At 33.4% G+C, this 18558-nt stretch overlaps 1 protein-coding gene across 2 annotated transcripts in view; it reads left to right on the forward strand.

The window, feature by feature from the left end:
- The window catches only part of NDP (norrin cystine knot growth factor NDP), a 47186-nt gene that overhangs the window by 14587 nt on the left and 14041 nt on the right, over positions 1–18558 (forward strand). The window contains exons 2-3 of one of the 2 annotated variants that reach the window (XM_074300807.1): positions 5908–5974; positions 17528–17945. In XM_074300807.1, the coding sequence (XP_074156908.1) occupies positions 17772–17945 (174 nt within the window). In that variant the 5' untranslated portion in view covers positions 5908–5974; positions 17528–17771. The remainder of the gene's footprint in view (positions 1–5907; positions 5975–17527; positions 17946–18558) is intronic. The other variant, XM_074300806.1, reaches the window with a different exon arrangement.

Below are 18558 nucleotides of genomic sequence, written 5' to 3' on the forward strand. Positions count from 1 at the left end.
TCAAAGCATGGGTATATTCATGAAAACTGAGACTCAACCAGAAATTTGGGTTTGACTATTTCATTTTCTCCTGATCAATGTTTATTACTTTTAACACTGGCCAAATAGGATACGTAAAATGATAGATGCCCGTTAAGTTAAATCATTTTCACTTGTGTCTGATTTTTTGTGACCCAATTTGGGACACATTTGGGATTATCCTGGAAAAGATACTGGAATAATTTGTCATTTCCTTATTCAGCTCATTTTACAGGTAAGAATACTTGCCCATGCTCACACAAATAGTAAGTATCTCAGGCCAGATTTGAATTTAGGAAGATGAGTCTTCCTTACTCCAAGCCCAGAACTCTATTCACCATGTCACCTAGCTGCCCCAAGAGATGACTGACAGTTAAATAAAGTAGAAACAATTTTCTCATTATATTCTCTTTTTCAACATGCTTACATGGTAAGGACTGTTATTTATTATGATTTTTCCAGCTCTCTTCCTCATTAATTTCTCTTCCCTCATCTTTTCCTTCTTTTTTAATTGTTTTTCTCAAAAAACAAATATGGCAATAGTTGAAGCTAACCATTCATGTGAGGTGGCTTTGAAAAGATATATGTTAATTCTATAGTAAAGGTAGAATAGTATTTTAAGTCCCATAATTTTTATGCCTTTCTTATGCAAACATTTACATAGTAACAGTCTTTTTCTTCCTTTAAATGGAATAATAGAAATATATTAGGAAAGACATTGATAAGCTAGGGAGAATCTAGAGACAAGCCATACTGGATGATAAAATGGCTTGAGATCATGTCAAATGAAGGTGGTAGGAAGAACTGAGGGAATTTAGCAAAGACAAGGGCAGCAGCAGGGTGAGGGGATAAAATATGATAGCTGTTTTTAAAGTGTTTGAAGGGCTGTCTCATAGGAGAGGGATTTGAATTATTCTGCTTGCTCCCAGAGGTCAGTACTAGTAGTACAGCTGAGTCCCAATTAGTGTGAATAATGAATCCCCTGTAGTAATTGAATATATTCGGACATTCAGACACTATTAGAAGTTATAATTATGTAAAATGTGGTAAATAGTTCCAGTCCAGTGAAAATATGTAGTAGTCAAGTAATGTGACTGCTTCAGGGGAATTCTATTGTTTGTGCTAATTGGAACCTAGGTGCAATTGGTAAGAGAGGGAAATTTAGGTGCAATGTCAGTAAAAATTTCCTGACAATTAGAACTTTCCAAAAATAGGCCAGGCTTTCTCTGGAAGTAGTAAGTTTTCTCTCATTTCAGATATTCAAATAAAGCAGGTGCTAACTTGCTCTAGTAGATTGTAGAGGTAATCCCTGTTCAGGTATGAATTTAACTAGACTGCCACTGAGTCCTTTCCAAATTGAGAATTCTGAGAAAGAATGGCTGTGGGAGAGGGAGAAACAGTGCTTTTCAAGGGACCTTTTGGGGACCTAGAATGAAATAATGACCACAGCTGCTGCTGCCTAATGGGCCTGCCATTGTTTGGAGCCCCAGCTCTTTGCCTTGTCATTCAGCCCTGTCTTGGCTGCTACTAAACATGTAGCCCAATAGGAATAATATTAAAAAACATTCATTGAGTGTGCTAAATGCTTTACACAATCCAACATGCTGTTTGCAGTTTATAAATTAAGCACCATGGGAGAAGGCATTCCATTTATTTTTTGAGGCATTTGATTAGCCAAAGGCAACTAGAAGACTAGGTACTTAGGAAAGGGATGACTAGCAATTTGTATTCTCAGATTTCATTTGTGTTTCTTTGATTTTCTAATTTTACTATAAAAATATGTTTACAAATAACCACCCTTTTGCAGTCTAGTCACTAATTTTTTAAAAAATAGTTTATTTAGTTGAGGAGACAACTGGAGTATTTTTAAATTTGAGACTTGGAAGAACTTCAAGGACTATCTAGCTCTCTCTCTCTCTCTCTCTCTCTCTCTCTCTCTCTCTCTCTCTCTCTATATATATATATATATATATATATATATATATATATATATATATATATATATATATATATATATATATATATAGACACTTGAAAAAACCCTGACTACAAACATACCTGACAAGGATCATGAAATTTCTGCACGAAAATTTCCAGTAAAGAGAATTACCACTCCCTCCCCAGATAACCTATTACACTTATGTTCCACTTTTTAAAAATTTAAAATGTCTATTTTCAGCTCCAAATTCTCTCCATCCCTCCAGCCCCTCCTCCACTCATTCAGAAGGCAAGCAATACAATTCCTATTATACATGTGAAGTCATGCAAAAACAGTTCCATATTAGCCATGTTGGGGGAAAAGGCAAGAAAAATAAAGAAAGTTTTTAAAAGGGCTTTAATCTGCATTAATAGTTTCTTACTTTTCTCTCTCTCTCTCTCTGGACATAACATTTTTCATCATGAGTTCTTTATGAAGAGTTCTGATTGTCAGGAAGTTTTTCTTAACTTCAAACTTAAACTTATTTCTCTATAACTTCCTTTCATTATGTCTGGTCTGGAGCCAAAAAGAACAGGTCTAAGTTCTTGCCTCTAACTGACAAGATACCTATTTTGTCCATTATTTTCCCCTCCTTCTATGAATCTTCTCTCCTCCAGGTTAAACATTCCCAATCCTTAAGTCAATCCTTATAGAATATACATTCAAATAGCAGATGAGACTGGATTGAAGTGGGTAAGACTGAAAAATTTAGTAGTTGAACTCTCTACAAATCATTTAACCTTCATTTACCTAAGACCACTAACTCCCTAGGATTTGTCTCTTAATAATAGAAGTTATAATCTGCTTTAGTGAAGAAAGAATTGGGAACTATCTACACTGAAGAGGATAATATTTGAGTAGTGAGTAGGAAGAGTAAGTATAATCAGTTATCTTTCTCTTCAGTTAGAAAATAAATGAATAAAATGGTGATAGCAGATTAGATATTGAATCTTTTCTGGAGTCATGGTTTTGTCCTTTCATTTGTTCAGCACAGAAATTAATTCAAGAAAGTTAAATCTGAATTGATCATTTACAATTTATTTCAAAACACAAAACAGAACTTAGGAGAAAAAAAATAAGTGAGAAATGACCCCTCCCTCTTTCGGCACCTGACACTTTCAATAACTAATCTGGGAATTGCCGTTTCTCTCTAAAATTTAATCAACAGAGGAAAATTTTAGTAATACCAAGTTTGATTTTCAGTTTTAAATTTTGGTTTTAAAATCCTTTAATGCAGAAAACATATAACAAGTACTATCAATGTATTTTATATCATACGCATATATAGGTATTTATATATGCATATGTAGAGAGACAGAGCATGAGAGAAGTTTAATTCCTTGTATCATCCTTTTAAATGCATATGTACTATATGCCGTTTTGTGATTCCACTAAGACAGGAAACATAGCTTTAAAAAATAAAGAAAAACAAAAAACAAAAACAAAAAAAGAAAAACAAAAAAATCCTTCGGCACTTACATAGTACAATATACATTGGGCATTAGTTGAATTCAGTGAATTGAATCAAATTGGCTGCTTCAAAAATTTACATCCACTGTTGCCACCACCAAGAAGAGCCAAAATGATGGGCAAACAGGTTTTAAAGGCAGTTCTGAATAAGCTTCCAAACTCAGAATTTCCAAAGGAGGAGCCTACATTTATTAGTGCTAAAAGCTGTTTGTGGGGAAGATGTGAATCCCAAACCTCCTCTTTCCATTGCCAGGTGAGTTGGAGCCAGGATGAGGCTAGCTTTGGCATTCTTTTCCCTCTGAAGTTTGCTTAGCCTGTCACTGAAATAAATTATGTGCGTACAGTATGGTATCATCTGCCAGTTTGGAAGGTCAGCATACATGAAAGCCAGCCTGTGGGTATAAAACAGACTCTAACCTAGGAGACTAGGCCTCTTTGTGAACTGTGTTATGCTATACCACTCATGGATAACAGGTGGGGATCTGGGCACCAGTTGTTTGGATTTCTTTTCCATTAGGACCACTTGGAGAGTAGTTCTAAAAAATAGGCACTACTTTTGACTATAGTGATTTCTTATTAGAGATATTAAAATGCAACCATCAATGGGTGATTGCAAATTCATCATCTTTTCTACTATGTCTATAAACATAGAGAAAAGGATTACCATAAATGATAGCATCCTATCTCTGATTAGGACAGAAATACCTAACATTTCTGCGTTATGAAGTTTGCTATCACAATATGTGACATTAAAAATGTTTTAACTATAATTGCCTTTCAAACATCTGTGAATGAATTCAACAATATGGGTTACCCTTCCAACAATATAGATCATAATTTTTCTTAAGACCTAATATATGATCTTCTAAAATCTCTGAGGTCAAAAAAGTTATTATCCCATGACCAAACTAGTGAGAAGTTTCATTGGATTAATTTTGGTTGGTACACATATGGTAAATATCACTAGAGCTTGAGGAGGTCTTTCCAGACTGGCAAGAACTATCAATTTCAGCTCTGTTGGCATAGGTATCAAGTACACAGGATCACATTTATGTCATGATGAAGCATTGGAGGAAGATTTGGATTCTCCTTGAAAACTAATTTAATTTGGAAAATGTTATAGTTGCCTACAAAATAATCAGATATATTCTAAAGAATCACATAATCAGGATTTGAAATAACTAATTTACAAGATATTAAGTTGAAAAGAACATGGGGTCATATGGTCTTACCCTTATGCGTAAGACTGAACAGAGAAATATCTCTGGCAAGGAATGATTCACACTCTACTTAAAGACTTCCTTTGGTGGAAAACATATTGCCTTCCAAGGCAACCATTTCCCTTTGGAAGGCTTTCTAGTGCTTTTGCTTACATTTGCTTAAAATTCTCTTTGATCTGCCCTGGCATCTGTTGTCTTGCTTACTTTGGCTAATTTTGCTGTGGCCCACTTACTGCCCCTTATAACCTGTATAAATGGATAACAACAAGAATAATAGAATAGAATAAAGATTCATAAATTGTCAGAGCTAGAATAGATTTTAGGTATCATATGACATTTCATACTATATCATTTCTGTGAACCACTCTCTTATATTACTAGCCCCCCCCTTTTTTTTTTTTTTGTTTTTTTTAGTATTTCTCCCTCTCTGAATTTCTTCATCTCTTCTCTGAAATCAAGAGTACTGGTACATTACATTTGAGTGCTTACAGTAAGAAACACCAGTCTTAAATTATCCTATATTCTAATCTTTCCGTTTTGAAGCAACCTTCTATCTTGTCAGAAACTTTCACATGTTTTCAGAATACTCCTATTTCAGATTTTTAAAGTAAGACCAGAACTAAAATGCAGAAGCTTTGGAGTTTTAAAAGGACAATTTACTCCTTCTGGTAAGAAAGCAGTCTTGCCTGGGAGTGCTGAATGGCTCCTGATGACAGCTAAAGATCCCATACTGTGCCATCTCCCTTTTATGTCTTCTTCATTAACACTTCTGGGTCTATTCTCCTATCTCTGATTTGGAAAAGAAATTGAGAATTTTATTTGAGACTTTAAATATGTTTTTGAGATTCTTTGAAATTTTTTGTTTGTTTTTCATTGTTGGTTTTTATTTGTTTATTTTTGTTTCTTTATTTGTTTTTTGATTTTGTTCTGGACCTGTGGTTTTATTATCAGGAAATGCTTAGTGAGGAAACTCTGGATACCAGTCTAGAACCAAGCTGTCCCATAGTTTTTGGTCTTGGAGAATTGTCTAGAGGACAGAAATATTAAATGTCATATCCTGGTCACACAGACAATATGCATCACAGCCACTACCCCCTCCTCATTATAATTGAAGTTTCAATCATCCAGACTTACTTCTTGGATAGAAGTCCAGTAATAACCTCTAGCAAGATTGAATCAGCTCTGAACTCTCACCTCTTCAATATCCTCTTGGCTCTCCAGGAGATCAATCTGATTCAAGAGGTTAAAGGTGGACATCAGAGAATTCCTCCCAGATCCCCCCTTTAAGGTAAGGACCTCATTAAGCCACATTATAATTTTCCACCTGGTTGCAAGTACTCACTTCCCAAATTTATCAGATTCTTTTTATTTTAAATGTTATCTTCCCCAATAAAATTGTGAGATCCTTGAGGGCAAGGATATTTTGTCTTTTTTTTTTTTTTTTTTTTTGAAACCTCAACACTTAGTATAGTGCAAGGCACATAGAAAATGGTTAGTAAATGTTTATTGATTAGTTGTATGACTATATTCTCAACTTTTAGGTCATCCTAGAATCCTTACTCTCATTCACTCCACAAACAGTTGTAAAATATGTTTCCTCTCCATTCACAGAGTAAACATAAATCAGATGAGAATATATCCCAAACAATATACAGAGTGAATGAGTTCTACTGGGAGTAAGGTATCTTAGTTCATCCAAAAGAAAAAGACCTACATCTCACATTAGGGAAATTCCTGCAAAGTCTCTAGAGAGAAGGACATGATCAAGGTCTTAAATTCTCTGCATATATTTATAATACATGCATAAATATAATTGTATATATTTGTATATGTCTTACAGACACAAACATATGCACATATGTATATGTATACCTATGCAATTATGACTCCCATGATAATGAATATGTTAGGACTAACATATATGATTATATATATTATATGATGCAATACATTGTGTGGTATATTCTATCATATAAGATAGTACATCTGTTGCATTGTGTGATGTAAATATATATGCCAGTCCTATTATGTCATATAAGATGTTACATGTTATAACATAACATATATTTTAATCCTATTATGTCATATAAGATGTTACATTATGTAACAGAACATATCTTGCATTAGTTCTATTATGTCATATATTGTATATTACATGATGTGATATGCTATATGTATTAACCCTATTATGTCACATAAGATGCCATATGTATTATATAATATGATATAATAGATATTATGTTAGTTATATTATGTCATCTAAGATATTAAAGATTGTATGATATGATTTATGTTAGTCTTTTCAGGTAACAAAATAATGTTATATTATATGATATAATGTTAGATTTAGTCCTAATACATAACTATGTATTTAAGAGATAGATAATCAGACAGAACGACAAGTAGATGATTAGATAGATAGAAAGATGAAAGATAGATAATGATAGAGACTGACAAGTGAATAATTAGATAGATTGAAAGGTAAAGTTTTTACATATTATTCATTAATATTGACATTATGTCTACTACTTCCTAGTAGCAGATGGTCTCTAATTGGTGTATGAATTTTAAAAGTTGCTTGAGGTTGAGTGATATTGTCATTGTTTAGCACTAGTATCACAGGTGCAACTAGAAGACACATCTTCTTGACCTATGAGGTCTAACCATGACTTCTCTATATTTATTCATGTGAAGTAGTTTTTTAAAGAATCTCTAGCATAAGGATTTATACTTATTTCTACTAAATTTCATTTTATTATAATATATAAGGAAAAGATTGTCCTCTAAAGGTCTTTGTGTTTCTTGACTCTTTTGTCCAGTGTGTTACGACTATCTTCCCAGTTCTTGGTAATCTGAATACATAATTCCATTTGATTTTACTTAATTATTAATTAAAAGCATAAAATAGCCAAAGGTCACTCCTTTTATTTATCTTGGATACCAACTCCTGATTTACAATTTTTGTTGTATTCCTTCAATTTGAAAGATATTTCTTCTCAAAAGAAAAAAAAAAGTAAAATCCGAATTGAGTCTTGATTTGTTGTTGGTCAACACTGTTCCAATCACCTGGGACAATCCAATTCCCTCTTTTAGTTTCTCCCATCCCAATATGGTTTTTAGACAAAGTGTTCCAAAAGTATTAGTGTACTTGTAAGCTTTAATAGCTAGAAACTTTTGCGATATTCCTCATATACATATAGAACACAATATAATAAAATGACAATATATGTACATATTGGTTTATATCCTTTTTGTTGTCCTTAGCTTTTCATCAACATCACTTCTACATGAACTTGAACATTTATGACATCATAATTTGAGCAGAATAAAAACATTAAAAACTTGGAAGCATCAAGTTATACTTTTATAGGAACTGAGTTCAACAATTAAGGAAATAGCAATCCTAAAAAGTGGAGGTAGAAATGGAGCAAGCATGTTCCAGGAATGGACAAAAGCCTGAACAAAAGTTTGGACATAGAGTGCCGAGTTATATTCACCAAATAGTTAATAGGCTAATTTGGTTGGAATTTAGAGTGTAAGAAAAGTGTTATATAAAATAATGTTGGAAAGGAAGATGGTAGGTAGATAGTAGAGGGTCTTGAAGATCAGATTAAGATTTTATTTTATCCTAGAGGTGATGTGAACCACTGAAGATCTTTTATCAGAGGAGTGAGGTTGAGACCTGTTACCTAGGAAAATAGTTGGTGGTTGTAGAGAGGAAAGATTCTATTATCAAAAGACCAACTAAGAGAAAAGTACAACAGTACAGGCCTAGAGAGTCCCAGTGAGAAGATTCTGAAATAGGGAAGTAGCTGTGTGGTGGGGAATGGTGATAAGCAGATGTATTAGAATGAAAAAGACCTAGCAACTTATAGGATATATGGGATAAAGAAGATGATTACTCTGTCTCTGTTTCTCAGTTACCCTCAAAAGGAAAAAGGGATTTTTGAGGAGTCATTTATTGGGGAAGGTAATCTGCTCTTCCTTCCTTTCCTTCTTTCCTTCTTTGTTTCTTACTTCCTTTCTTGACTGTTTGAGTTTGAGCTGCCTATGTAGTATCCAGATGTTCAATAGGCAGTTGTCATTGAGAATGGACAGCAGTTAAAAGAGATTAATGCTTAATTTGAGGAGTCAGATATATAGAGATAATAAGTTAGCCCATGAGATGAGTTAATCAGAAAAGAAGAGAAGAGAAAAAAAAAGGAAAGAAAAGAGTAGAGGAGTGACATATTCACTTATATATCACAGATAGTAATATTCAATATAGATTGTAAGAATCAATAAGAGATAGGAAAAGGGCGGTTGTAAGAGGAGAACAGAGAACATTGTCATGAAAATTATCAGTGGAAGAAAGGGTCAGCAGGTTGCTAACAAATTCAAATGCTGTAGATAGGCCAAGGAGAATAAGACTGGAAAGAAGTTGCTGAAATTCAAAGTGAATAAATCATTGGAAATCTTGGAAAATAAGTATTGCTTTATTGGTAGCATTAGAAATCAGAATCTAAGGGATTAAGAAGCAAATGGGAGGTGAAGAAATAGAAGCAAAGAATATATGTGACTCTGGGATTTAGTTTAGAAAGGGGGGAATAGATAACAGATGATACCTTGGGAGAGTTGCAAAATAAAACAACAATTTGTTGTTGCTTTAAAAATGGACAAAATAGGAGACAGTGAATTAGGAGAGATTGAAGAGAAAAGAAAGAATAGAGTCAAGCTTCTTGTTGGTTCAGGAGGGAATGCAATGACTGGAATAAACTGGAAAAGAGACAATGAAAGGTTGATTTTGACAAAAAAAAAAGGTTCTTTCTTCCTCAAATATTATTATAAAGGAGACAAGAATGAGTGATTTTGTAAAGAAATTTTGAGATATGGAGTAGGAAAAGAAACAGAAATAATGGAAAATGGCTTCTAATTTTTTCAATAAAATTATACATGCATTTGGATTAGATGAGTCCTTGTGACTTATTTCTCATGAGATATTAAAATAGCACTGACACAATTTATTTCTTCACTTATTCATTCAATGGTGTTTATTGATTCTACCACCTAACAAGGCAAATTTAGTGTCAAAGTTTCTGAAAAAAATTTAGAAGAAAAATAAACTAGTTTATTTTGTTATTGAGAGTGTGTCTTCTACATATTGTCTCTTTTGGTTCTTTCCCTTGATTAGAAAGCTATCTTTTCCAGAACAAGGAACATTGATACTGTTTAGAGTTTATTATCACCATGAATGGCCTGAGAGATAAATTGCCTTGGGTTAAGGGGTTTATTATTTTACAGTGAAACAGTACATTCAACATTTCTTTTAGTTTTATTGAAGTTTTTGGTATTTAAATATATATATGCATATATATATTATCATCAAACAAACATATATTCATACCCATACTCACATATCCCCTTCACAAAAACTTTCCCTTATAATAAAGAAAATGAATTAAGGAAAACACAACCTGTCTGACATCATATGCAACGTCACTTATCCATAGTCTCCATCTCTATAACTAGATAAAATAGGATGATAGATTTCCTCATCTCCTTTTTGAGTCCACGATCATCCATAATAACTACACAGCAGAAGAGTATATTTTAAAAAATACAGCTCTGAATTTAATTTATCAATTGCTTTTTACTAATTTTTAATTTTATTTATATCTTGATTTTCAGAGTTTATATAGTTAGGGGGTTTTATTGCTTTTTCTACATTTTTTTTCAGTTTCATATCCCATTTATTTGTGTGTTCTTTCTCTCTCATGTTGATCAAAGTGTTTAGACACATAAATTTCTTCTAATGGTTGCTTTGGCTGCACTCCAAAAGCTTTGGCATAATGTCTCACTGCCATAATTGTTTGATGCAATCATCTATTGTTTCTATGTTCTCTGACCCACATATTCTTTATTATATTATTTATACTCCATTTAAATTTGAAGGTTTTCTTCAGATGCACTTTATTTTTTATATTTATTAATGCTTTGTAAAGATTTGCTTAACATTTCTACATTTTTTTTTGCATTTGCTTGTGAGAATTTTATGCCCTAACACAGGGTCAATTTTGTAGAGATATAATAAACAGCTAATATATAAGAATATTCCTTTCATATTCCACTTAATAATCACTAGAGATAAATCATATCTATTTTTTCTAAATTTTCTATTCTAATCCTTAATTTATTTCTTAATTATCTTTTATGTTAGACTGGTCCAGGTCTGAAAAAGGGATATTGAGGTCTTTAGTTATTATACTTTTGTCTGTCTCTCTCTCTCTCTTTTTGTATTTCAATGTATACACACATACACACATTCATACAGACACATACACACACACTCACATACACATAAGTAATCCTATATAATTGTGTATGTATATTTGTGTACATACACGCATATACCAGTGGTCCCAAAAGTAATAGTGCAGTTTTCAACTATTAAACCTAATAAACCAATATCAAAGGTTAAAACTTCATTGAACTTTTGGTATCTTCTCTCTTTCTCATTCTCTGTATCTGTCTCTGTCTGCCTCTCTCTCTCTCTCTCTCTCTTTCTCTCTCTCTCTGTCTTTCTGTCTCTATCTCTCTGTCTCCTTTTTTCCCCTGTCTATCTGTCTCTCTTTGTCTTTCTGTTTTTCTCTGTCTCTGCCTGTCTCTATCTGTCTCTGTCTCTCTGTTTTCTTTCTGATTCTGTCTCTGTCTCTTTGTCTTTCTCTATCACTTTCTGCCTCCATATATACATATATATGTACATTTATTTACACATTTATCATTTATATTGAAATAGACATTACTTCAATTTTGGTGACTCCTTTGAGAATAAATGAATTTCATTGTTTTAAATATATCACTTTACTATTGCATTGAATGAGATGATCATGATGACTACTCCTTGTTATTTGGTATTTACCTGAGGTAGCATCAGAATGAATTAGAATACAGAATTCAACAATATTCAATTTACAATAAACACACATGAAGAATAAAGTTTTACACAGTTAAAATTAAGGTTTGAAGCTGAATTTTTTTTATGTTTTCTATTTTATAGATGATTTTATTCCATTCACAAAATAGTTACAAATATTTTCCCTCCCAAAATTGCTTTTACAATTTTCCTTTATTCTCCTCATCTCACTCTTTAAAAAACCAAACTGATATGGAAAGAAAAAGCATATGAACAGCATCACTAAATCATCATTGAAGTGGTCTAATTGGACTTCCCTGTCCTTCTCTTCACCTGTCCCAGATCCTCAATACAGCTTCTTACTTTTTTCTTTCTTCATCTTGTTCCCCTGACAATCTCTCTTATATCTTTACAAGACTGTTGATAGGAGATCTGGAATCCTCTAGATTCTTTCATGTCATCACCTTAATGTAAAAGATACATTTTAAATAGAGATTTTGAAGTTAAATTGAAATCACAACCAATTTCATTTCATTGTGTTTTATCAAACATCTTTTAAAGCTCCTAGATAAAGAGCTAAAACTAGCATCCCTGGGCCCTATTTTGATTCTGCTACTTTTTGAAATAGAACTAGCTATGGCTGTTGAACTAATTTATGAACTAATATTCAACAACAAAAAAAAAACAATACAATAGATCAAGAACAAGCAAGGGATCTTACTTCTGCATCTTCTTTTTACCCCTAAGGCCAATAATAGATGAAGGAAATTGTCCATAGTTCATAAGAAAAAAAAAAACAGAGTAAATTGACTTTTCTTGTTCTCAGAGCAATCAAAATACAGTAAAGCTTGGTATTCATTAGGGGAATGTCAATAGGACTTAAATCTATGTGAAAGTCATTAATAATATCCCTTTTTTAACATAGAAATAAACAAAAACATCATTTGTTGATGATGTTGTCCTTCAACCCTTAGTAGAATGTGAATATTTTAAAGGGGTAGAGACTATTTTGGCTTTGCCCTTTTATCTCCAGTGCCTAGCATAGTCTTGCATAAAACAGATACTTAGTAGATGCTTGTTCTATTTAATTTAATTCAATATAATACATAATAGAAAACTGTAAGTAGGCAACAAGATAAAAACGAAGCATAACTTCTCCAGAGTCCCCAAACTTTAATTATATAACTGATTTAATTCCAATTGAATGGGTTAATCAAAACAGAAACCATATTCATCTGAATAAATATCTGCTTTCCAAAATATAATGCTGAATTGTGCATTCCTCTGTACATGAAGATAGTACTGAAGACCCAGAAAAGAGAGTTCTCAGTGCCAAAGTCCTTGGCACATTAAATATTTTAACAGCAAAAACTTAAATGCACTATTAATGTAAATAACACTAAAAAAGATTCATTACCATCTGCCTGGCTATAATTTAAGGACCACTAGCTCTTCTATCTACCTTGCATCTGAAACAGACATTATGTGTTATCTTCCCCAATTAGAAGCTATTTTTTTCTATTCTTATCTCCAGAACTTGGCATGGTAATTTGCAAATATTAAATGCTTAATTTTTTTCATTCTCTTCATTTAAGGAATCCCCTCCAATTCTGCTTATTTCAATCTACCAGTCTGTACATCTTATTTGGGTATTGGTCATATCATCCCAAAATTTTACTACTGAGAGTTCACTTCATATGCCAAAGGTCTTCTATTATTTCTTATGACATCATGAGGATAATAGTGACATACTACAGCTACTTCTTGTCATCCCTTGATCTTGTGCATGATTATAATCCCATCTTCTCTTTTTGACATACAATTTCTTGATGAAGTCTTTTACTCTTGTTTGTCTTTAGAGTTCTTATTCATTATGTATTGCGATCCATTCAAATCTACCATGTTTTTCTCCAAAGCCCTGTATGTGATATACATTTTTAATTCTTCAGAGGCAATGGTGTTCCTCACCTCACTATCACATGGCAACCACAGTAATGTTAATGTAATAGAGGTGTGACTCCACAAGATCATGAGTAATCATATCTACCAACTTTTCTTTCTGATTCCTCTGGGCTGTATAGTTTACCCAATTCATATTGGCAGATACATTTTCATAATTCACTCTATCAATCGGGGTACTAGGAATAATTGTTGTTTAGTTGATATATGTCTACTACTTACAACCACAGCTCTTGAATCTTTGACAAAATGTTTCCCATTTAGACAATCAGCCAATATAATAGCATTAATTTTTTAATCATGAAATATTTACTGAACAGAAAGCAAAGCAAGAATAATCATAATACAGTCATTCGTCTATAAAGCTTGGATTATATTCTCTCAGTAATTTACAAAGTGGGTATGGAAAGAGTGGGTACAATCTTACAGAAATCTATCAAGGAGGTACAAGGATAAAGAAATTCAAATACCCTGTTCAACCCTGCACTGCACAACTTGAAGTCATTGGTCTCCTTAGGGAATAAATAACAATACAAGTCCTTGCCTTTCATCACCAAATTTTTGACTCAAATCACTCTTTGGCAGAACTCTTGGGTTGTATTATATTCTTTTAGCAAAAAAAGTAACTTTAAGGCTGCTATCTGCAGAGCTATTTGGTCTACTCTCTTGGCTGGGATCTGAAAGTTTGTTATCATTATTTTCTTTCTCTAGACATTGGCAACAGTAAAGATCAAAGAAGACTAGCCTCAGAGGGCTTCTCCTCTCAATCCATAGAAGCTAGTAAAGAGAAAACCCCCTCTCCCCTTTTCCTAGCTATCTCTGTAAAGTAGCAGAAATTATTGTCCCTCCAATCAACTACCAGTAGCAATGTTTTTCTTCCAATCAGCACTTTCAGTAAATAGAATGTCCCTCACAATCAGCTCAGATTCCTCTCTCCTTCTATCCACCCAACGGAAGCAAAGTCTGGACATCTCAGCATAACCCTTTTCAGCTTTCATTTTGATCATTTTTCTGTGAACCATCAACCTCACTGGGCTCAAGTTCCTTTAAAGTATCAGAGGAAGTCTCAGTTCTATGTTCTCCACTTCTCTAGGTTCAAGTGGGCTTAACTTTATCCCACTCAACTTCTTTCAAGCAGTAGGATGCACTCTGCTTTTGTTTTGGGCTTATTCCTTTTCTTCCTTCTCTTTACCCACCTGATCTTCTCCTGTCTCAAAGCAGGTTCTTCCCTAGAAAAATGATTCACTTCTATCTTAGGGTAAGAACTCCAAATTTACATTTCTTTCAGTTGAGTCACAAATAGGCAATATACAAATGTCCCATTTTACTAAAAGTTCTAATTATGAGTTTTCCAGTTACCAACTTAAGGTCCTCATAACTGGTTATATGTTAGCTACTGAGATATAAGATACTTCAGCCATTTTTGCATTCAGTAAAGATTTGCTAATTAAGGACAGCTATTTTTTTCCTCAGGTTTTCTCAAAATTCTCTCTGTTTCTAAATACTTTCCTTAAAGGGAATACTATCTCAGAAATTCTCTCATTTCTTACAAATAGCATTGTCCAATTCCAAAAATATGTCATTTGAAGCTTAGGAGAAAAGAGATATGTGATTTCCCAAAAGCAAACTAGCACATTCTTCTTCACATTTTCAACTGAAAGTCCAATTCATTTTCTACTTGTATAGATTGTTCCAGAGAAGCATATTCTGGATATCCAAATTCATGTTGAAATCTAAGCAATATACTATATTCACTTATTCAATCAATAAACATTTTTAAGCATGTACTAGGTACTCAGAATTGTGGCAATTTTATTTTTTTAAATAATTTTCATAATTGTTGATATTTTTCAAAGGATCTACAATGTCCTAGAGCCTAGTATAATCAGCACAATATTATCATCAACAGCAGAACCTGGAGAATGCAGAGATAGATACAGAACCATGACAAGGGTAGGGTAACCAAAACCTTAGTCAAGGGTACTTAACAACACCCAAAAGATGCATTTGGTTCCCATGATGTTTACTTACCTGTACAGTCTACATCAGAAAATTTTTTTTTCATCTTCATTTCAAATAATTCTGCTTTCGTGTTTAGTCCTGGGCTGCTGACCTTGAGGGATCCGTTACTGTAGTAACTTTCTCTTAAATTCCACCTTCTTCCACTATCTTTTCTACCAACGGCCAACTCTCCTAACTTTCTCTACCCAGGACTTAAGAGACAGATGTTATTGGCTTATATTATGCATAATTGGACTCCTTCCCTTTCCCCAAATGATTTTGCACTAGGTTGCCAGATTTTCTAGTTGATTAGAAAGGATCTCAAGAGTATATTTGTTGAAGTTGTGGATCCTGTCTATAATATATCTGTTAAGGTTTCATTTCCCTCAATATTTAAAATCAATTCAAAATATTCAATATATTATCTCCAGCCATCCATGCTCACTAACTCTCTTATTTTGTTATTGCTGCTCCATATATGAGAATTGGTAAGAGCTAAGATTGTAGTCTCTAAGCAAGGTTTAACTTTGGAAATCAAAGTTAACTAGGTTTATCAAGGGATAGATTGTGATTTTGTCCTCATTGGCACTATGCCTTGGTAATTTTTCTTATCTATAAAGTGGAAACTATTTTCTACCCTCATTAATGAATAAAATGAGAATCATCTGCCTCAAATGTTTCATGAAGACTGAATTTGTTATTATTATGCTCCTTTATTTAGGACATAATTCCATAGTCCCTAAATTTTCCAAACTTTTGAAATATTTTATATAATCTGACTTATTTTTGCTTTTGGCACCTATACTTCCCATGCTTTGTAAAGATTTTAGAGTGAAATAATTTAAGAAGATCTTTTTTTTCTTGTGATACATGAACTTATAATGACAACAATAAAAAGGCCTCTACTCTATTGATCATTTGCCCTTCCAAATTCCTACATACATTTAGAATAAATGGAATCTGCAGAAATGTGTGATTTTGCTTACAAACATGATATGTTTTTCCCTTTAGGAGTTTTAAGATGCACTGGCAGGGCAACATGAAGCAAAATGTATATTTCAGATGTACTATCTCATTCAAGTGGATGGCACAAAGCTTAAAATCAAGAAGAGAAGTCAAAAATTAAGTGGGTGGGTATATAGAGATGGGAAAAAATGAAGTCTTTAACTGATAGAGAATGAGAATGTAATTCCACCCCCAAGGGATTACTTATTATTCTTGACCCTGAATCTTCCTTGTTTTCTCAGAGTTCTTGAAGCCAGGTCTCTGGTGAGTTGAGGCTGTCACTGATGGCTTAGTGAGAAACTGGACAGACATCCAAAAGGGAAAGAAATGAGACCACCCAACTCACTCACATTTATGGCTATAGAAGAATTTTTTTTCTTTCACATGGGGAACAAATTATGCTCATTCTTAAGAATGTGCTTTTAACTAATTAAAGCAACCACATGTTCTCATTAAATCAGAGTTTGCCACTGGATTGGGATGAATATACTCAGTCAATTACTAAATGGGAGTTTGGGAATGGTGATGGAAGGGAGGTATAGCCTAAAGGCAATTTAACCCTATCACTAATGTAACAAGCTAAAAGTTCCTTGAGGTTAACTTTTCAGGATCTACAAGCAATGAATTTTGGCCCCTTAAAATATTGCCAATACCCTTTTACTCTTATCATCACTGTTCTTATTGTTGTTCAAGGATAATGATGTACTATACTATAATGTGCTAGACCACTGAAAAAAAATAATAATGAGGGAATAATAATAACAAAACAAACACTAACAACAACAGCAAACTTGGCTTTGGAGTTTGAGATTCAGATTCTACTTGTGTCATTTCTTGTGTGTTCATGGGTACTTCCATTTACTCATTTGTAAAATGAAGGGGATGGTTTCTAATGTCCTATCAAGTCCTAAATTCACAATTCTCTAATCCTATTGGTTTCTTGGAAAGTTTATGTCTGAAAAATGATTTATATTTTCATTCCAGCTGTGCAGGCGTTGCTGTGAAGAATTACAAGCAGCAAACCTTTTGCTTCCTCTCAGTGCCAAGGAACACGGCATCCAAAGGACAATGACAACCAAGAAGCCTCAGCCAGATTTTGCATTTTCCCTGAAAAGAACTAGGTCCTGAGATTTGAAAGTGTTTTTCTTCTTCTTCTTTTAATACTCTACCTCCCTCTGCTGTTATTACCGGGAATTTTTCTTTTTCTTTTCTTTTTTTTTTTACGACAATGAGAAATCATGTACTAGCAGCATCGATTTCAGTGCTCTCCCTGCTGGCAATTATGGGAGATACAGACAGCAAAATGGACAGTGCTTTCATGTTGGATTCGGACCCTGGGCGCTGCATGAGACATCATTATGTGGATTCTATCAGTCACCCTTTATACAAATGCAGCTCAAAGGTGAGTGAGTCACGAGTTTACTTCTGCAAGAGAATTCATATTTTCATTCCAGCTGGACAGGGATTGCTGTAAAGGATTATAATCAGCAAACTCTTTTGGTGGTATGGTCTGAATTAGTGGAATTGTTCCACTAGATATAGAGTCAATGCTTTTGAGTTATCATATCAAGTCAGAGGCATTATCAGACCAGCAAAACTCTTCAGTAGGGCTGGAACCCATCCTAAATGTTGAACAAAATAGATAAAAATACAACACAGCATAGATAATCTTAGGTGCTGAGTTTTAAGTCAATATGCAGCCAGCAGGGGTCCATTTCTGTTTTGAGTTTAAGCATTTGGTGTAGGCAACTAATGCTCATGATATGTCATGATAAAAAAGCAGATATTCTCTTTTTTATTATAGCTTTTTATTTACAAGATATATGCATGGGAAATTGTTCAGCATTGGCAATTACAAAACCTTTTGTTCCAATTTTTCCCCATCTTCTCCCCAATCCCTCCCTCAGATGGCAGGTTGACCAATACATGTTAAATATGTTAAAGTATAAGTTAAATGCAATATATGTATACATGTCCATACAGTTGTTTTGCTGTACAAAAAGAATCGGACTTTG

The sequence above is a fragment of the Sminthopsis crassicaudata genome, chromosome 3 (genome assembly GCF_048593235.1).
Source record: "Sminthopsis crassicaudata isolate SCR6 chromosome 3, ASM4859323v1, whole genome shotgun sequence".
Taxonomy (NCBI): domain Eukaryota; kingdom Metazoa; phylum Chordata; class Mammalia; order Dasyuromorphia; family Dasyuridae; genus Sminthopsis; species Sminthopsis crassicaudata.